At 34.5% G+C, this 24450-nt stretch overlaps 1 protein-coding gene across 1 annotated transcript; it reads left to right on the forward strand.

Annotated features, from left to right (window-relative positions):
• The first annotated feature begins 9439 nt into the window (after positions 1–9439).
• On the forward strand, positions 9440–11403 carry LOC142635312 (NAC domain-containing protein 30-like). Its single transcript, XM_075809494.1, has 2 exons — positions 9440–9916; positions 11113–11403. The coding sequence occupies exons 1-2, from the start codon at positions 9440–9442 to the stop codon at positions 11401–11403; spliced, it is 768 nt and encodes a 255-aa protein (XP_075665609.1).
• The last annotated feature ends 13047 nt before the right edge of the window (positions 11404–24450 follow it).

The following is a 24450-nucleotide window of genomic DNA, read 5'->3' on the forward strand; positions in this document are numbered from 1 at the left end:
TAAGGTAAGGGTAACTTGGAGTGTGATAATAAGGTAAGAGCACATTCAACTAAGTGTCTGTGCTTTCTTTTAGCTACTTCATTCTGTTGAGGAGTATTTGGGTAAGTTAGTTGCTGAATAATACCATTGGGGGAGCAAAAGTTTTTAAAAGCATTAGATGTAAACTTTCCACCTCTATCAGTTCTCAAAATTTTAATTTTGGTGTCAAGCTAATTTTCAACAGTGGCTTTAAAATGCTTAAAAACATCAAAGACATCAGATTTATGTTTTAAGAGAGATATGCAAGTAAATTTGGAATACTCATCAACAAAAACAACATAATACTTGAAATCATTAACAAATGTAACTAGGGTAGGACCCCAAACATTAGAATGGACTAATGCAAGAGGCTTAAAAGCTTGAAAATCAGATTTATTGAAAGGAAGTTGATGCATTTTGCCATGAAGACAATGTTTACAAGGAGTGGTATTGTCACTACATGGTGAAGTACAAGATACATCAATAGAAGCTAATTCTGTACTAAGCACTTTATTACTAGGATGCCCTAGTCTATTATGTCACAACAGCCACTTATTAAGTCTATTTACATTAAAAACAGAAGGTAAAGGAGAAGCTTGTGTTGACTTAGTGGACTGTGATTGAGATGCAGATTTGAAGACAGAAGGCTTTAGAAAATTCTAAGAGTAGATTGGATAGACACCATTCTCACTCAAGCCCTTGTAGAGGAGTCTCCCCATAAGAATATCCTGAATTTTAAGTTCATGAGCATCAATATGACAAGAACAATTATTTTGAAGACAAAACTTGTGAACAGAAAGTAAATTCATTGCTATTCTAGGGACATGAAGGACATCTTTTAATGTGAAATTGTGATATTTGGTATGAAGGGTTGTGTTACCTATATGATTGATTGGAAGAGTCTGTCCATTTCCCACAGTAACTTGTTCAGGCCCATTCTATTGAGATTGGATTACAAGGTTATTGAGATTAGCAGTAAGATGATCAGAAGTACCTGAGTCTGCAAGCCAAGGATCTTGATTATTGGTGATGGTAGCATTGGACACACTTGCCATAGCAGCTAGCTTAGTAGGAGGATACTTTCCTCGATAGGCAAAGTCCATCCTATGATAACAATCCAAGGCTCCATGATCTGATTTTCCACAAATTTGACATGATGGATGATTAGTCTTGAAATTTTGTGAAGAATTCTGGTTCTGATAGTTCTGAGGGGAGAAATTCTAAGCATGAGCAAAATTCTAAGCATGAGTAAAATTCTGATGTGATTGAAAATTTTGATGTGGTTGAGAGGAGAAATGCTGAACACCATTGTGGTTGTATCTACCAACTTCTCTTCCTCTATTAGAATTATTTCTACCCCTTCCTCTACCAGAACTATGATTCTGAGACTGATTCTGAGAAGCGCTACCTGATTTGCTATTAAAAGCAAACATAGCTAGTGAATGAGAAAATAAGTCTGAGTTATCCATCATTGGTTGTTATTCACTATGTAACATATTAGCAAGTTGCTCATATGTGATAGGTTCACTCCTAGTTCGAATTGCTGAGCAGAAATGAGCAAATTCTTTAGGAAGACCTCTGAGCACAATGCAAATCAACTCTTCATTGTCTACAATAGCATGAGCAATCTTGATCTTCTGCAAAAAGGTATTCACAGAATCACTACCTTTCTTGAGACTTTGAAGCTCAAGCTTGAGATTCTAGATGTTTGCTCTTGATGTAGAGGTGAACCTCTGTTCTAGAGTGTTCCAGACCTCTCTTGAGCTTGTAACTCCAACAACAAGTGAGAAAACTTGTGGAGTAAGAGTTGAATTTATCAAGGAAAGCAAAGCTTTATTCTTGATCTTCCAAGCTTGGAAATCAGGATTTACAATAGAGGTTGAATTTCCTGTAGCATCTAGAAGAAAAGGAGATGGCTTTTGTGCAGTGCCATCGATATGTTCAATCAGAGAATAAGCCTCCAGTATAGTGATTAACTAGTGCTTCCATGATATGTAGTTGGTGTAATCTAGCTTGATTGACATGAGGTTTGACATGTTGGAAAGTAATAGTAATGGAGATTGTGTGGAAGTTGTTTGTGTAGAGTTTGGAAGAACATGTGTTTTATGTGTGGATTAGGCAGACTCTGTAGGTGTTGTTGAAGCCATGGCTCTAGGGCTCTGATACCATGTGAAATTCTAAGCTTTGCAATGGACAACAGTGGTGATCAACAATGGTAAAAACTTTAACAGAGAAGGTGTAGGGAGAAAGAAGAAAAGAGAGAACTCTATTGAACAATGAATCAAAAAAAGTATTTTTACAAGCTCAAGAAAATACATTACACAGATCGCTACTTATATAGCACAAAAAATAGATACAATCCTGAACCTTCTAGAAGGTCCTATCATACCTAAATCCTAACAGCTCTGCAACCACTTACGGATTTTAAGGGAGGACGGTTAATTATCATACAGTTACCATCTAAGCTCTGTTATCAGTCTCTGTAACAAGCTTTGAGAAATTGTGGAGAACAAAGCAGGTCTTTAGAACCATAATAGAAGACGGTCAAAATAGTACTGTTCCTGTTATTTAGAACAATGACGTTTTCCAACTTCACTTAAACTCAGTCTCACTTATGACACCGTTTTGACCTTAGCATCAAGTTACAGTTGGATAGAACGAGCCATTGCCTTGTTCCTTTATTTTCAAACCACAATGCTCTTTAGGTCTCAAGTCCTCTTTTACTTTATCAGAAGTGACCTTTTACATTCAATGGTTTTTGTTTTTGTTTTTGTTTTTTTTCACAAATCTTAAGGTAATGTTTTATAATTGGTATAAAATAATACTTAAGTTAGCAACGGATCATGTAAAAATGAGGCTTCATCAATCACAGTGTGTAACATTAAAAAATTAATTTTAAAAAAAAAATTGTGTCTAGCTTTACTTTTAACCTATAGTCTTTAGCTGACTTGGCCACTCTGCTAAATAATTAAATTTTATTCAGTCTTGAGAGGGTTATTAAAGTTTATAAAAAGTAATTCAGGTATTTATAGTCTATAATCTATACAAAACCGATATCATTTAACTTTTTGTTCACCTCATAATATTATATTAATACATATGCATTTGAGGCATAAAAAATTTACAAGATTTTTATTTTAATATATACTTTTAATTAATTTAAAATTTATTCTATATTTAGTCCCGTCATTGGAATTTTAGTAAATCATGGAAATTCTTAGGTATTTCGGAGCAATTTTAGTAGATCTAATGTGATCCAAAAAATTTGTTTAATTATTTATAATTTATATAAAAAAACCCTTTCATTAACTACCTAACTTTTTTTTTTTTTGACGAAAGATAGAGAAACATAGGCCTGATTAATCCAAAGTCGCGCGAATTTTTCAATAATGATCATCACGGGAGAAGCTATAACTAAACCCACTCCTGTTCCTTTTTGATTTCCTGCACCATCAACATACACCTTCTAGGATGTAGGCTCGTGGAGGGCGACCATGCCAACTGATTTTCTATCCATGTTCTGCTTGTCTTCTTTTTCTTCTACAAAAGGCTCAGCAAACTCGGCTACTAGGTCTGCAAGAACTTGACCCTTAACGGAGGTACGAGGAATGTACTTAATATCAAAAGCTCCTAAGATCATACCCCATTTAGCAATCCTCTTAGTATAATCAGCACTCTGAAGTAACGATTTTAGTGGAAGTTGAGTTAGGACAACAACTGTATGAGATTGGAAGTAGTGGGGGAGTTTACATATAGCGTGCACCATTGCTAAGTCGCGCGGATTTTTCAATAATGATCATCTCGGGATAAGCTATAACTAAACTCATTCCTATTCCTTTTTATTTGCTGCACCATCAACATACACCTTCCAGGATGTAGGCTCTTAGAGGGCGACCATGCCAACTGATTTCCATCCATGTTCTGCTTGTCTTCTTTTTCTTCTACAAAAGGCTTAGCAAACTTGGCTACTAGGTCTGCAAGAACTTGACCCTTAATGGAGGTATGAGGAATGTACTTCATATCAAAAGCTCCTAAGATCATACCCCATTTAGCAATCCTTCTAGTATGATCAGAACTCTGAAGTAATGATTTTAGTGGAAGTTGAGTTAGGACAACAACTGTATGAGATTGCACCACTGCTAAAATGGCTTTTTTCCAGTGGTAAGTAACGAACCTCGGCCTCATGCAGTGATTTGCTCAAATAAGAGATTGGCCTCTGCACACCATTATTAACCCGTACCAGCACCAAGCTTATAGCATGAAAAGCAACAGCAATGTATGCAAACAAAGCTTCATCCACCTCGGGTTTGGACATGATAGGTGGCCGAGAAAGGTATTCTTTCAGTTCTTGGAAGGCCAAGACACACTCCTTAGTCCACTTAAATCCCTTCCATTTTTTCAACAATTGGAAGAAAGGTCTCCATCTGTCTGCTAACTGAGAAATGAATCAGTTTAGGGCAGCAATCATCCTCGTTAGCTTCTGGACCTCTTTGGGATTCCGAGGCAGCCTTAAATTGTTGTTTGCTTTAATTTGGTTCGGATTGACTTCAATTCCTCGATGAGTAACCATATATCCTAAGAACTTTCCTAAACCAACGCCAAAAGAGCACTTAGAAGCGTTAAGGAAAAGATTGTGCTTCCTCAATATCCCAAAGATATTCCCGAGATCACTAACATGCTCGAAATCTATCTTACTCTTGACCACCAAATTATCTATATAAACCTCAATGTTCTTTCCTAGTTATGGCTCAAACATCCTGGTCATCATCCTCTAATAGGTAGCCCCTGCATTTTTTAAGCCAAAGGGCATTACTTTGTAGTGATAATTTCCTATAGGAGTGACAAAGGAAGTTTTCTCCTGATCATCTAGAGCCAAGGGTATCTGATGATATCCTTGAATGGCATCTAGAAAACTCATCCGAGGATGCCCAACAGTGGCATCCACCAATTGATCTATACAAGGCATTGGAAAGGGGTCCTTGGGGCAAGCTTTGTTCAAATCTGTGAAGTCTGCACATACTCGCCATTTTCTATTCTTCTTTTTCACTACCACTGTATTAGCCAACCATTCAGGATAAAATATCTCCTTGATAGCCCCTGCTTGTTTGAGTTTGGTTACCTCCTCCTTGACAGCCTCAGAATGCTCTTTTGATAATCACCGAGGTGGTTGCTTCCTCGGCATAACAGTTGGGTTGACTTTCAAATGAAGCTCAAATCCACCCCCGAGGCCTTATAAGCACTCCAAGCAAAAAATCAATGTTTTCCTTAAGAAACATTATTAACTCGTCTTGAGGAGGTAGTTAAGCTCCGACCTGAAAGTACATCTCCTTATCATTACCTATAATAACCTTTTCTAACCTCTACCATCTCCATTGGATTCCATGATAACATCGGCTCCTTTGATTGCTACAAACTTTTCTCATTTGATGCCGAGGACTCTCCTTTAGCTTGATGTCTAATCGCGGCCACCAGACATTGCCTAGCCATAAACTAACTTCCTATCAACTCCTTAACCTGGTCATTAGATGGATATTTCACCTTCAAATGCAAGGTAGAGGAGATAGCCCCCAAGGCATGAACCCCAGCCTGTTTGAGTGCCTTATTCCCAACTTGGAGGCAATAGTGTCTATATACCTTCGAGACCTCCAACCTAAGGGTTTCCTCGATCTCAGCCGCCCTAGCTTCATACCCATCCTGCTCAGCCTGGTCCCTGACCTTCTCGGCTTCCTCCTTAGCCTTTTCAACTTCTTCTCTAGCTTTGTTAGCTTTGTCCTTAGCTTTCTCAGACTCCCTCAGACTCTTGTTGAGGGCCTTTATTTGTTTCTTCGCTGCCACATAGTCATCCTCGATTTGGTAGAGCTCTAGACACTGGGCCTCCACCTGCCTCTCGGCCATCGCTAGAGTGGCTTCGGAACTTTTCTTGTCACTTTCAGCCAAATTCAATTTGGCGGTAACTTCGTTTAGCTTCTTCTGCGCGACCTCGAATGTCTTCACAGTGGCAACACGCTTGGCTTCCTTGTCCTTTATCGTTCTGTATGTTCTGATGACTATTTCTTCAGCCCTATGGGCAGCGTAAATGGCCTTTTTCCATAAACAAGAAGAAACATTGAGGCATGTTCAGATCAAAGAAGTTAGGTATCTAAAAAAAAAAAAACAGAAAAAAATAAAATAAAGAGGAGTTGGATAGTATTCTTACCAGGGCAAGTTCCTTCTTCAACGTGAGAAAGACCTCATGCTTCCTCATTTGCCTCAAATCGGTCATGTCCTCGGGCAGTAGAAGAGCCTGCTCTAACGTGTTGGCCACACAAGCAGTTGTTCCCAGATCAGAACTTCTGATGGAGGCGTTGGCAGTAATAGTAGCTCCATCTAAGATTATGGCCGAGGCCCAGGCTGGAGTAGATGCTGGAGGTTGAACCTCAACCCTTCTCTCCAGGGCTTTTTGGGATGTTCGAGCCTGCTTGACTCCCTTTTGGGGCTCGACTTCCTTGGAAGGATGGCTTTTCCCCCTTCCACCAGCTCCTTGCCTTTAGGCTGATCCCCTTTTCTTTTGTGATCAGCCTGGTCAACACGTTAGGGTTGGGTGGGTGGAAGAAAGGGATGTTTGGGCTGGGTGGCCTTCTCTGGCTCCTGACCTTCCACTTGGGACTTTATCAAGTCTCGGAGGCTCTGTCTGGTTTTGCGTTGGATTGTCATTGTGTCCGAGATGGTGGGTTCTCCTTGTGGGTGGCTTGCTTGTTCTGGGGATGTGAGGTCGAGGATACTGGCCGGACTTCCCAGGGAAGAGGGTAGGTTGAAAACCTCAAAATTGTCCTTGGAGTCTGAGACGTCAACTATTTCCTCCTCTTCCTTGATGATGGGTTGGGAGGAGGTAACTTCACCGGTCGTGTGTTAAAGTGGAAAGGCTACTATAGGAACGCCTTTTGGGATAGATTGGGTGGTGAGAGTGCCTTCTAGGATAGGAACGCCTTTGGGAATGAGAAAACTTGGAACGACAACGCTTATCCGGTGCAGATGGGGGTCTTTGGCTTTTATGACGCACTTCGGCGCCTAGAAACCTTTGGATATGGGACTGTAGCTGAGAATCAAACGCGTTGCTCGAAGCTAACCGTCACTGTGAATGAACACTTCGGCCTTTAGTATTTTGTTTAAGCTCGGCTGGTTGACAAGACTGAAGTTTGGGACAACAACATGTTTATTTGCAAAATCATTAACAAAAATTAGCGTTAATCAAATGAACATTTACATACAGACACGAACAAAAGAAAAAGAAAAGGGGTGATTTTTAAAATAATCAACCTAAACCTAAAGCCCCACCTAGTTTCCCCTCTCTCGTCGGGCAGGGGAGACCATCGTGCCACTCCCCTGATACAATCAGGAAGTCCTTGTTTAGGCCTTTGTTGGAGTCGGGGAGGCATTTGATGAGCTTAACCTCGGGAAACCTAGACTTTAGGTAATACCCCTGCCCTTTTAGGTGATGGAGGTTATAGATCCAGTTTACATCATTGTGGGTAAGCCCTAAACCCATCCTCTCATTAAGTACGTCTATGTAGCCTAAAATTCTAAACATATTTAGGGCATACTGGGTGGGAGCTAAGGCAAGCTCTTGGTAACTATGAGGGCATGAGTAGATTAGGGGAGTTTTACAGGTTCGGTGTATGAGTGCTAAAGTGAGGTGAGTGATTAAATTGGGCAGTATTTATATCAAAGGAGAGTCGCAAGTAGGAAAATTCCCGCCTGGGTTGTAGTGAAATTCTCAACCATTGGATCCGCATCACTCAGTAGAACGTGGGGAACAGGGAGCCGAAAAATTAATGAAGGCGCGTCTAGTATGCCAAAGCTCCAAGAGCGTGCCTTGGGCAGTTAAAAATGCACCTACGCAGTCAGGGATGATGTATGACGAGCACAGAGTAAGTATAGTGACATCGAAATCCTCCTTTCTTCTCGAGAAGCCAAAAAGAAGAATCCCGAAGGGCTATTGTGGGGTTGATAGGTCCAGGAGTATATATTGAGCTAGAGGCCCAATCCTCTTCCTAAGAATATATGTTGTTAAGTTAAGAAATAGTCTAATCATGATCGTCCAAGAAAGTGGTCAAAGGAGGACTACTTGCTCAGCTGAGCAAAGCCAAGGTCAGACGGTGTGGCCTTCTACCCAGAAGCGACGTTCTAGGAGATCTTGTTGGTAAGGATATACATCGTAAGAGCACAGAACAGGAAAAGACTATGAAATATCTAGGGGAAAGCTGCTACCACTTCATTTAATGCTCTACAACTAACTCTCTGACCTCTTTATGAGGAGGTGATTCCTGTGCATCAGTGTGCAGCCATATAGCTACTCCCAAAAACTTCAGGGAGATGCTGATGGGATAAGTATCCATACGTGGAGGATAGAGAGAGGAGGAAGGATGGTATAAAAGGCAGAGGAAACCCCCAGAATTGGGGATTAGCAAAAGAAAGAGAGGAAATACTGTAGACTGAGGAATAATATTTGTAATCTGTTATTAAGTGTGAGAAAGACATATAAGGAGGATTTAGCCTCCTCAGATTGAGTTCGAGGATGATTTACCTTATATAAACTTGTTTCTATTGTGATCTTGGCCCATTATAATTGGTATACAAACTCATTAGAACCTAGATTTCAAACACACTCTTTACAAATTCATTGTATTGAGCTCTTTGAGCTTATTTCCTTTCTATTTTTAGGCTTAGGTACAAATCGCACCCTACAGAATTAATGAGAGATAAGTGTGGCAGCCAACTTTTACTTAAACATCATGAAATTCTTGTAAATGTGTAATAGGCTAATTGCAATTGAACTACTCAAATTAATTAAATATTCACTATAATTAGAAGATCGTGAAATATTTGTTTTGGGCATATTGGGTTTTGAGCTTGTGAGTTTATTATGTTAGTAAGATTTGTGAGTGTCGATTAATATAGTTGTAATCCATATCATTGATATTATACTAATACATATGTTTTTGAGGCATCGAAAATTTACAAGTTATTTATTTTAATATATACTTTTAATTGATTTAAAATCTACTCTATATTTAGTCCCTTCATTGGAATTTTAGTAAATCATGGAAATTCTTAGGTACTTGTGAGCAATTTTAGTAAATCTGATGTGATCCAAAAAATTTGTTTAATTATGTATAATTTTAAAAAAAAAAAAAAAAAACCCTTTCATTAACTGCCTAATTTTTTTTTTATTTTTTTGACGAAAGATAGAGAAACAGGCCTAATTAATCCTAAGTCGCGCGGAGTCCTACTCCTAACCGGCCAAGGATATAGCGTTTTTTTTTTAAAAAATTTCTTTACTTTCTTATTCTCAACCGACAGTCATACTCCAGTATAAAAGAATAAGCTGCCTCTTTCTGCTTTCATACTTCCATCCCAAGAAAACACTAATTAACCTAGCTCAATGTATCTCTCTCACTCTGAGAGTAACATGATGGTGGATTATGGTAACGAAGATGATCTTTTGCCTTGCTTTAGGTTTCGACCAACGCATGTTGAGATAGTTGAACATTATCTCTACAATAAGGTACATGGACTGCCGCTGAGTTCAATCGACGTTTTGATCGAGTGTGATCTCTATGGAGAAAACGATTCCTGGAGTTGGAGGAAATACTTCAAGGACAGCGATGAGACTAGTCTTTACTTCTTCACGAAACTGAAGAAAGTGACAACCAATGGTTCAAGAATACAAAGGAGCACTCCCTACGGCACATGGAAACTCAATAACGATAAGCCAATATATCGAGATAAAGCTAAGAAGAACCAAATTGGCTCTATGAGAAGTCTTACTTATATGCCGCACAAAGGGCTCAAATCTACCATCGGCCGATGGGTCATGCATGAGTTTAGACTGGCGGGGAGACTCCTACGCAATAAACAGGTAACTATCTTTAAAAATTTTGAAAGAAAGAAAGTTTTTTTTGTTGCATTCTCGTGTTGTCGTTAATATCTAGTTTCTATGTTTGAATGATATATATTACGTGCTATAGGTTGTTTAGATTATTGGGTTGTTAAAATTTGCAAAAATTGTATTTTTATGTTTTAGTCTATGAGTATTTTAATATTTGAAAGTAATTAAGGTTATTTTGTAATAAGGTAATTAGAGTTTTCTTGGCCAAATAAAACTAGGGATTAATTTTTTTATATAAGCAAAATATTGTACTCGAGTTTCGACTCCAACCAACACTAGGAGTCAATTAACCTAGTGCTAACTTTGAGTGGTTGTCCTTGTTTGAAAGAAAGAAAGTTTCTTTGTTGCATTCTTGTGCTATCGTTAATTGGGAGTTTCTATGTTTGAATGATATTACGTGCTATTGGTTGTTTAGATTATTGGGTTGTTGAAAGTTGCTAAAATTGTATTTTTATTTTTTAGCCTATGAGTATTTTAATATTTGAAAATAACCTTATTTTGTAATAAGGTAATTAGGGTTTTCTTGACCAAATAGAACTAGGGTTTAATTTTTCTATATAAGCAAAATATTGTACTCTAGTTTCAACTCCAACCAACACTAGGAGTCAATTAACCTAATGCTAACTTTTAGTGATTTTCGTTGTTTGGTGCTAACTCCAGGAAAACCTGAATGTTGACTCATGCTACATATGTATATATATATATTTTTTGTTTTTAAAGATTTTATCTATTTATCATGCTACATAATATTTTGTGGTATATTGTTGTTTAGATAACTGGGTTGTGCTTTTCATTATCGGGGTTACGAATATCTTACTGCCATGGTGTTTATATTGCATGGATTGTGCTACTTTGCTTTAAGTATATGCATAAATACATTGTAGGCTTGGTTTCCTATATGTTTATGATGTTATGTGAGTCTTGATATTACCTTCCGAATCTCTCTAGTGTATTTGGTGTCATTTGATTGATTGACTTGTTAATGAGAGTAAGATTTGTATTTTTATCACTTCTCTCCGTTAAAAAAATTGGTTCGTATGTATTTCTATATAAATGTCTTTAGTTTATTGTTTCTGATTTTCCTTTTGTAGCCTTATTGATTTTATCAATATATTTTTTTAGCTTTTATTAAACAACACTTAATCAACATATTTTTTTTCTTGCAGTATGAGGATTACGTGATTTGTAGGATCGAAAGCCAACGAAATAAGGAAAAAGAAGACAGGCTTACAAGAGAGGTCATTCAAAATGAAGAGCATTCTGTAGAAATATTTGAGCAACAGAAAGATGGCATGACTAACACTAAGTTTGCGGATGACATTGATGACATCAAATTAGAACAGTTGGGGGCTTACGTTTCATCGTTAGAATTTGAATCACGCCCATGGGAATGGGATTGGACGGCAATAGACACAACATCCTCAAACCTTCATGCTGCCAATGCCTTAGAGGCTTAGACACTCTCTGTTTCTCTTTACAGCCCTGATTATGGATTTATTTAGTTTTCGATTCTTTTGTTATGAGTACATATGTAATATTCAAGCTATTCTGAATATTGGTTGGTCTTCCAACTATAACAAAAAATTAAGATTTGTTCCTCTCTACCTATGCCCTAGTATTGTTGCAAAATATTTTTGGTTCATTTTTGTTAGTGCCAAATTGTTTTGTAGCTGTTTCGCTTATATGGAAAGTTAGAATATTCATTGGTAAGAGTTTGCCGTAGAATCCAAAGGTTTGACAGCATGTTGACCTATCTTTATTTATATTTTTCAATTGAATGATACAATTTGAGATAAATTATTAGGTCTATTGGGAGAACAGCTAAAGTGACTCTCTCAACCAACAAAATAATGCAACTTATGCAAATCTATGAGTCAGCTTTCTAGTAAACACAAGAAATAAAAAATAAAAAATCACCAAATAATGTCACATTTGCATGAATAATAACATTTTGTAGGTTATGAGGGCCAGGGTAGACTACCTCAAGGTGGATCTAATAATTTCTCACAATTTTGGTATATTGAATTTAGAATCATCTATTCCTACATATGTTCGTTTGGATAATTCGTGTAATTGAATTTTAGTGTCATTAGTTTCTAACTTGAATGATCGTTCTTTCCATTTATCCTACTCAATTGTTTTTGACTTTTAGTTGCTATTTTTATCTAACATGTTGAAACTTAGCTGCTGAATGATAATATGTCAATCTGAAAACTGAAATGAATAACCATGGATAAGCAAATTAAGTTTCAAAAAAAAAAAAAAAAGGATAAGCAAAAGGATAGCCATGTTCAATTTTCAATGATTTGTTAATTGATGTAAATTCCAAGTATTACCAGATTAAAGATATAGGTTTCCCCTTGATGAAAAAATAAATAGTGAAGTAATGAGAGAAAATATCACTTTGAACTGAAAAAAAAAAGGTAATGAGAGAAAATCTCAAAATAATAATGTAATACGATTTTAAAATATCAGTCTGTGAAAGGCAAATACGCTATAAGACTGCTGGATTTGCGTGGTTTCCACACTTTCCAGCTTTCATTTTCCTCCCTTTATTATTTCTTTACTAGTTGACGCATATATATATATATATATATATATATATATATATATACACACACACACACGTGTTTGTCTCTCTATATATAGGGTGGGGGGGGGGGGGGAATCCCCTTTACCTCTGTATTGCTTTGAAACTGACAAGTAATTTACTACATAGCAATCCTATCGGAAGGAAACAATAACCCTTGTTTTACATTGATATTGCTCTAGGCAATGCTTTTTTACATAGTGATTATCCAACATAATGAAAGATGTCAAATACATAATGTCCAAAACTTACTTCAATTTGCCTCAACAAGTAAGAAAGAGCTAATCATGACTCCCACATTAATAATAGGCAATCAAAATCACCACCAAATTTCAACTGTATTGGCTGGGAAGCTTCCTTATAGTGACCTAACAATCTATAGAAATGCAGCCTTGGGAAAGGCTTGAATTATCAGCTTTGCCCACGAAAGGATTAATTCTCACCCAAACAAGAGAGAAGACTGAGGGCAAAAGCACTGACCACAGAACAACAATGGTTGGTGTTCGGTTTTGGCGACCCAGGAGACCCTTGAGGAAGGGGTATAAATGAATAATCACCCAGAAGGCAAGGAACACCTTGCCAAAGCTAGGGAGGTCCCCAAGCTTCATACCCTTTATTAACTGAAATAATGTAACGTGAAATAATGTTTAAAAGTGAGATAGAGAAAGTGTCCTAATTTTTAGGATCTCTGTGTGAAAGTTGATAAAAGTTTGAAAATTAAAATTAAAAAAAAAAAAGTGGGCCAAAATGGCCAAATACCACAATTTTCAAAAATTTGTAGCAAAAAAACACTATTTCAGAAGTAAATAGGGAAATACCACTTTTCTAGAACTCGAGTTTCAGAAACTCGGGTTTTAGAAACTCGAGTTCCAAATGGTACTCGAGTTTATGAAACTCGAGTTCCTCATCAGTTCCGCCACCGTGGCACTGCTGAGATGGAATTTATGCGATTAAAAAAAATAATGTGGTACTTGAGCTTCGTAAACTCGAGTTCCATGCAACACTGTACTTGAGTATACCAGGCTCAAGTACCTATTATAAAAAAAAATTATGTTTATGTTATTTCTATGGTGCTCGAGCTTACCAACCTCGAGTACCTTTTAAGGAACTCGAGTTCCTTATAACTTTTTTTTTGGGGTTAATCGACAAATAAACATAAACATAAACAGAAACATAATAATAAGTAGCTTTTTATGTTTTTATTTATTTAAATATAAGCGTTGTAAAATATAGAGATTTTAATTGCAAAATATGAATTAATTTCTACATTAATTAAAATTATTCATTGTTTTCTAATAAAAATTGTTCACTGTTTTTTGCATAAACTATTTCTAGCATTCTGCATAAAATTATTTTATGTTCAGCATTATTAAAAAAAGTGTTCACTCTCTTTTCTGCGTAAATTATTCTTTGTTCACTATTTAAAAAATTGTTCACTGTTTTCTCATAAAACACATAGTGAAATCGTGTTTTCTAAATTTAAACACCAATCTGAATGCTTTTTCATGTTTGAATTTCACAATAATCGAATTTATTTTTCTGCATTGATAAAATCCATTTTTACATTAATAAAATTTGCTCTCTGCATATCATGTTTACTGTATATTTGAATCTGCTTACTACATTCATAAAATTTATTTTTTGCATTAATTAAAACTATTCATTGTTTTCTCATAAAAAATGTTCACTGTTTTTTGCATAAACTGTTTCTAGCATTCTGCATAAAATTATTTCTGTTCAACATTATTTTAAAAAAATGTTCTCTCTTTTCTGCATAAATTATTCTCTGTTCACTGCATAAATTGTTCACTGTTTTCTCATAAAACACCTAGTGAAATCGTGTGTTCTAAATTTGAAAGCCAAATCTAAATGCTTTTTCATGTTTAAATTTCACAATAATGGAATCTATTTTTCTGCATTTATAAAATCTATTTTGATACACACTTTGTCAAAATTATCCAATAATGATAGACTGTGATTGGTTGTTTATCACATTCTAATAAACTCACTATTTTTTCTACTTCACCTACAGTCTGCCATGTAGAAGTATAGAACAAGTGTGACAAAATGAGTAGAAGTTAGAGATGATTTGAATACAATGAATCGTAATGTATTGAAAATCTCCCTTTATTACATTTTTTTATTATTATTATTACTCCTTATTTAGTTTATCTAAAAAGTTAAACATTTTTGGGTTTATCCAAAAATCTATGCCACGAAATACATGGCAAGAAATCTAGACTAAAGAACCACCAAAGTAAAAAATTGAGCGGCATTGTTGCTGTACTTAAATAAGTTGTCACAAGCAACATAAATTACCAACCAACCAAAAAAAAAAAAAATAGAAACTACATCCACCTGATCAAATAAAGGTGGTAGCTTGGGTTTTAAGTTTTCACATACAACTTCGAAGCAAGTTCTTGACCCAATATTTTGTTTCTTTAAAGTCTTTCAATATCAGATTTGTTATATAGTTTGCCTTTTGACCAACTTCGAAGCATGTAATGTGGAAAATTGGGATAAAACAATAAGTCACTATTATGAGTGTATAACCATATGCACAATCTAAACTATATTTTCTCTTTGTGGGAAGGTAGGCATGGCACTGCGAGGGTGGCACAGTGACACGAATCTCAAGGAGTCTAGAAGTAAGAAGAAAAAAATGGTTGACAATAAAGATTGGAGGCCATGGTCAGAGCTCCCTAAGGCTTTGTTTGGTTGACAAAGTTAAAGCTTCCTAATGGTTCATAAAATCTATTTCTACATTAATAAAATTTGCTCTCTGCACATCATGTTTACTGTATATTTGAATCTGCTTACTGCATTCATAAAATCTGTTTTCTGCATTAATTAAAATTGTTCACTGTTTTTTTCATAAACTATTTCTAGCATTCTGCATAAAATTATTTTATGTTCAGCATTATTTAAAAAATTGTTCATTCTCTTTTTTGCATAAATTATTCTCTGTTCACTGCATAAATTGTTCACTGTTTTCTCATAAAATCTGTTTTCTGCATTAATTAAAACTGTCCATTATTTTCTCATAAAAATTGTTCACTGTTTTCTGCATAAACTATTTCTAGCATTCTGCATAAAATTATTTTATGTTCAGCATTATTTTAAAAATTGTTCACTCTCTTTTATGCATAAATTATTTTCTGTTCACTATTTAAAAAATTGTTCACTATTTTCTCATAAAACACCTAGTGAAAAACACCTCCTAAAAATTTTTCTTTTTACAAATTCGAACGTTTTGTACATCTAATGTACACAATTTTCTCTTGAATTTTCACGATTTTGTACTTTCAACGAAATCAAATTTCTCAACAAGTCCAGAATATTTGTACATCTAATGTACACAACTTTCCATTGAATTTTCACGATTTTGTATGTTCAACAATTTCGATTTTCCATTAAGATTTCACGATTTTGTATGTTCAACAATTTTGAAATTTTCATCAAATCAGGATGATTAGTACATTAGTACACAGTTTTAAATTGATTTTTCACGATTTTGTACATTTGACAACTTCAAATTTGGAAACAAATTTAGACAATCTGTACATCTAATGTAATTAATTTTCCATTGAGTTTACTCAATTTGGTATGTTCTTCAATTTTCAATTCAATTTTCACGATTTTACACACTCAACAAATTTGAATTTTGCACACTCACGATTTCACTAGGTGTTTCATGAGAAAATAATGAACAATTTTTTAAATAGTGAACAGAAAATAATTTATGCAGAAAAGAGTGAACAATTTTTTAAATAATGCTGAACAGAAAATAATTTTTCGCAAAATCGTAGAAATAGTTTATGCAGAAAACAGTGAACAATTTTTATGAGAAAATAATAAATAGTTTTAATTAATGCAAAAAACAAATTTTATGAATGCAGTAAGTAGATTCGAATATACAGTAAACATGATGTGCAGAAAGCAAATTTTATTAATGTAGAACCATCGAGGAAAACCACCGAGACAAAACCCCACCGAGTGAATTTAAGGTCACGACTCTCGAAAATCCACTATTATCACAACAAACGGTTAGAAGTAAAGGAATCCTAGTACCTTATACTAACTTATAGTTGAACCCTTACCTCAATACAAAATTGGACTTGTTCTGTAGTGACAATTTCTCATTTTCAATACACGACTCCCAGTACGTGACTAACCAATCGATGTGCATATCCTAGTACACGCCTTACTCACCAACTTGAGAAAGATGTTGGCTGCAAAATTCTTTAGTTCATCAACACGATGAAGATCACGAAGCTCCAAACCCAATGGCATACAAACACAACAGCTTTTTCAAGAGAAAGATAAATTAGTGCAAATCACCGTGTCATTTTTTTCTCATAAAAATTGTTCACTGTTTTCTCGGGAGTGGTGACCTTAATATCACCTGATGGGATTTTTGCCGTGTTAGTTTTTCCCACTCAAAAACAAATCACTGTGTCAATTTAATTTCCGCTGCACTAGGGGTCAATATGTTTTTGGCCTATCAAATTTCGTTAAAAGTACAAAATCGTGAAAATTCAAGAGAAAATTGTGTACATTAGATGTACAGATCGTTCGAATTTGTAAAAAACAAAATTTATTCGTTGAATGTATAAAATATTGAAAATTAAATGGAAACTATGTACTAATGTATTGATCATCCGAAATCGTTGAATGAACAAAATCGTATAAACTCAATGGAAAACAAAGAATCGTTGAGCAGCACAATGCAGCACTGCAAACATCAGTGTAGCAATGGTAGACATTAACAATAACGTCTAATGTTCGTAGGTAGAAATTTTTAGAAATCATCATTACTTGAATCTGAGAAGTCTGAAATATTTCTTTCATCATCTAACGCAGTAACTTCATTAATAGACTTGATGACTCGCTCTTGCGCCTTCCCCTTTAGATGCTTCCTAGCTTTTTGGATTGCATGAAAACGGTCTAATCGCCTTTGCATTTGATTGTTCTCTTGTTCAAGACAAGCAAGTATGTTTGCATTTGATTGTTCTCTTGTTCTCGGTTGAGTGTGCCTTAGGAACTCGTAACCCATGCCATCGACAATACACCTCCAACTCACACCTTCTCTCATATAGGGTTGACCATGCTGGTTTTGCTACGGTGAACTCTATTGCGGTGGTATCTATACTTAGGAATCTTCATATAATTAAGTTCTCCAATCTGTGCGGCTACTTCTTGGATGACTTTGGGAAATAAACTAATCTGAATTCCAGAAGTTATGATTAATTTGTTGATAAACCCTGCTTCTAGCATTTCTGATAACCATAAAGTATCACGAATTACTGGATCTTCTGTCTCCGCATTGATAAGTAATCCTAGATAAGGATTGTATCTGTCTCCTATTCCTTCATAAACTCTGTCTGCTTCTCCAAAACTTTCATACCATATAGCTTTATGAGATAGCCATATGTCGTCTGTCATGTCTTCTGTTCTAATAAATGTTATAGAGACTAATACTTTGAAAAGGTACATCCATCTATCATAAGAACTTGTTATGGCTTTATGTGTTAGTATATTGTGTGGGATTTGAGGGGGTAAGGTTCTAATGACAAGTCTTGTTTTTTGCTAAATCTTAGGGTGGAGCTTTGAAAAGCTTGTTCCCATAAGATAGCTTTTAAGAGACTAAGATTCTGTCTTTGTGGAGCTTGAATCTCCAACCTCCTTGCCAGGGAGTTGACAACCAGATGCTTTAATAAATGCACTGGTGTTAACAAGATGTAATTCTAAAGCCTTTCTATCAATGTCCTTTTGTAAAGTCCTTTTAAAATGTTTTATAAGAAAATCATTTTTAAAATTTAAAGCATATATAATAAAAAAAACTTTTTTCTATACACCTTTGTGCTTTTGCTGAGTAGTGATATAAGAGTAGCCATGATGATCAAGGTAACTGGAATTCAAAAACTTTACAAATTCTACCATGATTCTATCTATTTGATAGTGAAAAATTTATGTAGTGAACAGAGAATAATTTATGCAGACAAGAGAGAGAGCAATTTTTTTGAATAATGCTGAACAAAAATAATTTTATGCAGAATGATAGAAATAGTTTATACAGAAAATAGTGAACAATTTTTATGAGAAAACAATGAATAGTTTTAATTAATGAAGAAAATTTTTTTTATGAATGTAGTAAGCAGATTCGAATATACAGTAAATATGATGTGCAGAGAGCAAATTTTAGTAATGTAGAAACTGATTTTATTAATGTAGAAAAATAGATTCGATTATTGTAAAATTCAAACATGAAAAAGCATTCAGATTGGCGTTTAAATTTAGAAAACACGATTTCACTAGGTGTTTTATGAGAAAACAGTGAACAATTTTTTAATTAGTGAACAGAGAATAATTTATGCAGAAAAGAGAGTGAACAATTTTTTAAATAATCCTGAACATAAAATAATTTTATCCAGAATGCTAGAAATAGTTTATGCAAAAAACAGTGAACAATTTTTATGAAAAAACAATGAACAATTTCTATTAGATAGGGAAATTAATTCATATTTTGAAATTAAAATCTCTATATTTTACAATGCTTCTATTTAAGAAAATAAAAACATAAAAAAGCTACTTATTGTTATGTTTATGTTTATGTTTATTTGTCGATTACCCAAAAAAAAAAAAAGTTATAAGGAACTCGAGCTTGGTGAGCTCAAGTACCATAGAAATAAACATAAACATAAATTTTTTTATAATAGGTACTCGAGCCTGGTATACTCGAGTACTGTGTTGCATGGAACTCGAGTTTACCAAGCTCAAGTACCACATTATTTTTTTTAATCGCATAAATTCCAGCTCAGCAATGCCACGGTGGCGGAACTGATGAGGAACTCGAGTTTCATAAACTTGAGTACCATTTGGAACTCGAGTTTTTGAAACTCGAGTTCCAGAAAAGTGGTATTTCCCTATTTAGTTTCGAAACAGTGTTTTTTGCTACAAATTTTTGAAAATTGTGGTATTTGGCCATTTTGGCCTAAAAAGTGGTAATATATATATATTGAGAATGAAAAAGGGGTAATTTCGATTGAAGAAGAGAAAGAAAAAAACCTAAAACTTAAGGAAAATTTTAAAAATAATAAATTACTCTTTTAACCAATTTGTGTTTTTTAATTTAAAATGATTTAACTGGATAGAGGTAATTTAGATCGTTTAAGAACTTGTGTAGGGATATTTTAGTTTAGCTTACTTTCAGTACTTTTTTAACTAGAAGTCTCCTTTTGTTTTAAATACACAATAGCATTTGGTAGTGAGTTTTAATCTCCACATTTTATATAGTTGATGAGTGATATTGTAGTTTTTTTAATAAAATAAAAAGAGATTGCAGTTAAAAAAATACTGGAGGTTCAAACCCAACAAGAAATCCTATTATTAATAATATTGATAAGGTTGAATTTTATTTCTTCAAATGAAATATGAATACAATAGGTATGTAGAAGTCCAGAATTCTATTTGTACCCCCCCCCCCTCCCCCCAAACACAAAAAAAGAGTCAAAGAACGATTCGAGGTGCATATGTGGCCAATAATTGTCCACGTTGGAAGCTACAGTTCGCTAAGAAAAAGGCATTCAATTGCACTGATATAAAAACACAACCTCTATTGCACTTTGAAATACTTGCAAATTATTTTTTATTTTGCCAAGAAGAAATACTTGCAAACTATATAACATTAGAACCCCATGCTTTTAACATTATTATAGGTATTATTTAAAATTATACCCAAACCCATTGACCTACACAGATCCACTGAGGGCTCACCCATATGACCGCACTCATAGTTAGCACTCTTTAAAATAACTAGCCTGAGCACACGCTCTCATGTGTGCTTAGAAACTCTTCTATTTTTTTGGATAAAAGTTAGTAATTTGCATATATTGTAATTTGGGATTACTACATTTTACAATCACTAAAAAATTTAAGGGTGTGATGAGTCCTATAATGTAATCACTAAGTACACATCCATAACAAAAATTTCAATGCCTTAAAAACCAAAAAAAAAGAAATTAAATAAGAAAATCTCTCAAATTATTTTGTTTTGTTATCAAGTTATATATTTTATTTTTATTTAAATGAGAGTTATCAAGTTTTTTCTTTTTTTTAATCCTAAAGGATAGCCACTTAGTCCTATAATGTAGCCATTATGTACACATCCATTAAAAAAAATTCAAATACCTAAAAACCAAAATAAATAAGTTGAATAGGAAAGGCACTCAAAGTCTCAACTCTCACGTTTTTTTTTTAATGGGAGTTTTGAAGTGATATTTATCCTTAAAAGATAAAAATATAAGAAAGGTTGTCAACATTAGTAGGTACTATTAATCACCAATAGTATCATTTAATTAAAACAATGTATTTTTCTTGAAAAAATAATGAAAAGAAGTTGTAATAAAAAGACAACAATTATTAGGGATAATTTCATATGGAGTGAGATTGAGAAAAATGGAACAATAATCACTAATAACAAAACAATTATTACGTTAAGAGTATATATATATATATATATGAAAAAGTAAATAAAACCTACACTACAACAAAATGTATTTTTAGTGAGGAAAATTTTTTCGTCATTGAAAACTTACATTTAGTGACGAGATTTGAATTTCCTCACAAAAAATAATAACCTTTAGCGACAACATTTGAATTTTGTCGCTAAAAATGAAAAAAAATGACCTTTAGGACGAAATTGAAATTTCGTCGCTATTTGTTGATTTGAAACAAGGGTGCCAAAAGGAAAAAGTATGGCGCGAATTTAATAAGTCTACAGAGTCGAAATTTTTCGTCGCTGAAACTCTAAGTTTTTTGCGACGAAATAATTTCGTTGCTGTAGATTTTGTTGGGAGATTATTAGCAACGAAACAAGTGTCGTTGCTAAAAGAACCTAACAGCGACGAAACCATTTTGTCGCTAAAAAAATTGTCTGATTGTCCTTCAGGCATTTTAGTGATGGAACTCTTATTTGTCACCAAATGTAGGCAATAGCGACGAAACCCAAGTCGTCACTAAAGACACTACAACAAAAAATAGGCGCCAGCGGAGGGAAACTTTGGCGCGAGCTTAATTAATCTATAGCGACGAAATTTATCGTCGCTTAATGGTGCAATTTTTAGTGATGAAATATTTCGTCACTATAGGTATTGCTGTGGATAGTATTAGTGACGAAAATCCTTTCGTTGCTAAGGGAGAATTAGTGACGAAAAATAGTCGTCATTAAAAATAATAAGAGTTTTGTACTTCCATGTTTTTAGCGACGAAATAATAATTCGCCACTAAAAGTATATTATAGCGACGAAATATGAATTCGTCTGTAAAAATCTTTACGAAATATGAGTTCTTTAGTGATGAAATTGACCTTCGTCGCTAAAGACATAAAAGCCTAATACCTTTTGTGACAAAGAGGAAGCAATAGCAGCAGAAAAAATTGTCGCTAAATACTTGAGTATAAATATACATACCCTTTCCCTTATTTTATTTCAACCCAACGATTTAAGCTCTCAACTCCCAAAAAACCCTGTCAACGTTGATGCTTGTGATGAACCCAAACGAACTCCACCGTCGCCGATAAGCCCATCGTCGCCAATAAGCCCACCATTACCGATAACCCAACTGACACCGTTAACCCAAACGAACCCAAATGTTGCCGATAACCAGCTATCGTCGATAAACCCACCATTACCAATAACCCAACCGTCATCGATAACCCAAAAGAAAACCAACCATCGCTGATTCGTGCTTTTCATTGCCGATTTGAGCATTCCGTCGCCAAATTGAGCATTTTGCCGCTGATTTGCGCCGTCACAAACCCATCCCGACCCTTCACATCCCTTCCCCTCACAAACTCCGTTCCCATCATGATAGTAAGTCATTCCTTGCTTATTTCTCCCTCTCCTTTCCCATTTCTCTGTTGCATTTGTCTCTCTCTGAATGTTCATTGGTAAATACTTTGAATTTGTAATGTGAAAGGATTTAATTTTAATGGGTTTTGCTTATTTGGGCTGTTGGGATTTTTTGTGGGAGTAATTATTCACATGCTTTATGTCCATTTTCTGTATTGCTATTGAAGAAATGCTAGCTTGCTACTGCTTATATAAAGATGCTAAATTTATGGGTTTTTTTTTAGTAGTATGTTTGTAGCTTTTACTGCTACTTTTATGTGATTTTTGATGTGTTGGTTACCACAACTGAGCAATTAGCTGGGATACATGTTTGCCTTGATATTTGAAATTTACGCGTCTACAATGTTTTTTTGTGCTCACCAACTATTTGATTAATTAAATGCTAGAAAGGAAAAGAGAGAGATGAAATTTTTCCTTATATATGCTCTGGTTGGTTGCCCCAAAGAAAAGAAATAACATTTACTCATTATATATATGGCTACTTGGTTTAAAACAAAGGTTGAGTTTCTGTTTTTGGTATTGTTTCGTTTGTTTGTTTTTAATTCAGCTTTTTTTTTTTTTTTCATTTACATGCATTTTATGAGCAGCCAAACAGAGACTATCCGAATGGCTATGGTTACGTTTATTTGTTTGTAAATAAGAATTCATTAGCAAATCGTGTTTGGCACTTGCTTCGACGATATGCGTGTTGAAATTTTTTTAATGTTTGAGCTATATTGACTACTTTTTTTTTTTTTTTTTTTTCATTTTACAGGAAATGCCTTTCTAATAGGAACCTTTTGTAAGTCAAATTAATGCTTAATACTTTAGGAATGGACATGGTGACATAATTAAATTGTTTTTGGAGTTTATCTCTTTGTGCACTTTGATGATATTATTAGTATTGTTGGCTATATGGGTTTGGTTAATAGGAGACCCATCAATTGAATTTTCTTTGCATATAGTTTGTAAAGGTTTTTGATGAATGCTTATTGGTGACATAATTTGAGGGCTTTTTTTTTTTTAGTATTGGTGACAAGGTTTTTGGTTGAATGTGATGACAAGGTTAGTGATTGTTTGGGTTGCTATGAGGAAATAGAAAGGGGCTTAGATCTGTGAAAGTCAAAGACCAAATCTTAGCCAACAAATCAGACTTGTGCGCTTAGCTTAATCATAGGAAGTAAACTCTATTTAAATACCTATAAAACTCTATAATGTTTGTGATTGGTTTTGTTGTGGGTTGTTGTGTTAGAGCAAGCGGTGGCTTGCATGGTGTTATAAGGTGGTTTAAATTCATATTGGGAGTATTTTTTATTTCTTGCAAATGTGAATGGACCTTATCGATTAAATGTGATAAATAGTACTTTAATTGATTTCAATACTTGTAAACACTTTATACTTGTGATGTTTGTGTTTGGTTTTGTGGTGGGTTGTTGTGTTAGAGTAAGCGGGTGGCTTGCATGGTGTTATAAGGTAGTTTAAATTCATATTGAGAGTGTCTTTAGTTTCTTGCAAATGTGAATAGACGTTGTTGATTAGATGTGATGAATAGTACTTTAATTGATTTCAATACTTGTAAACACTTTATACTTGTGAGTGTTTGAGTGTGCAATGTATATTTGTTTAAGTATTACTATAGACTTGTGCATTCATGAATGAGATAGAACTTTATCTAAGTAGCTTATAAAATTAGATGTTAGAATACATTATGCATGAGTTTTCCTTATTTTACTAAAGTAGCATTCACTTTGCAATTGTAGTCAAACATAGATAAAAGTTGGATGACAATGGGTAAGACACCTGATGGCAGATTAAGTCGTCCATATATTGAAGGGGTCAATGCATTTATTAATTTTGTAAGAGCGATTGTGGACTTGAGTAGTAATATTTCGTGCCTTTGTATTCATTGTGTAAATTGCTATTGACAATCTTCTCAAACTGTGCATATCCATTTGCTTCATCGTGGGATTATGCAATCTTACATTAATTGGTATAATCATGGAGAACCTCGTGTATTGAATGAG

This window comes from Castanea sativa, chromosome 5 (assembly GCF_040712315.1).
Source record: "Castanea sativa cultivar Marrone di Chiusa Pesio chromosome 5, ASM4071231v1".
NCBI classification, from domain to species: domain Eukaryota; kingdom Viridiplantae; phylum Streptophyta; class Magnoliopsida; order Fagales; family Fagaceae; genus Castanea; species Castanea sativa.

Coding starts and splice junctions, on each gene's coding strand:
- LOC142635312 (XM_075809494.1), top strand. CDS start 9,440: ATGTATCTCTCTCACTCTGAGAGTAACATGATGGTGGATTATGGTAAC. Junction 9,917..11,112: donor GACTCCTACGCAATAAACAG/GTAACTATCTTT, acceptor TTTTTCTTGCAG/TATGAGGATTACGTGATTTG.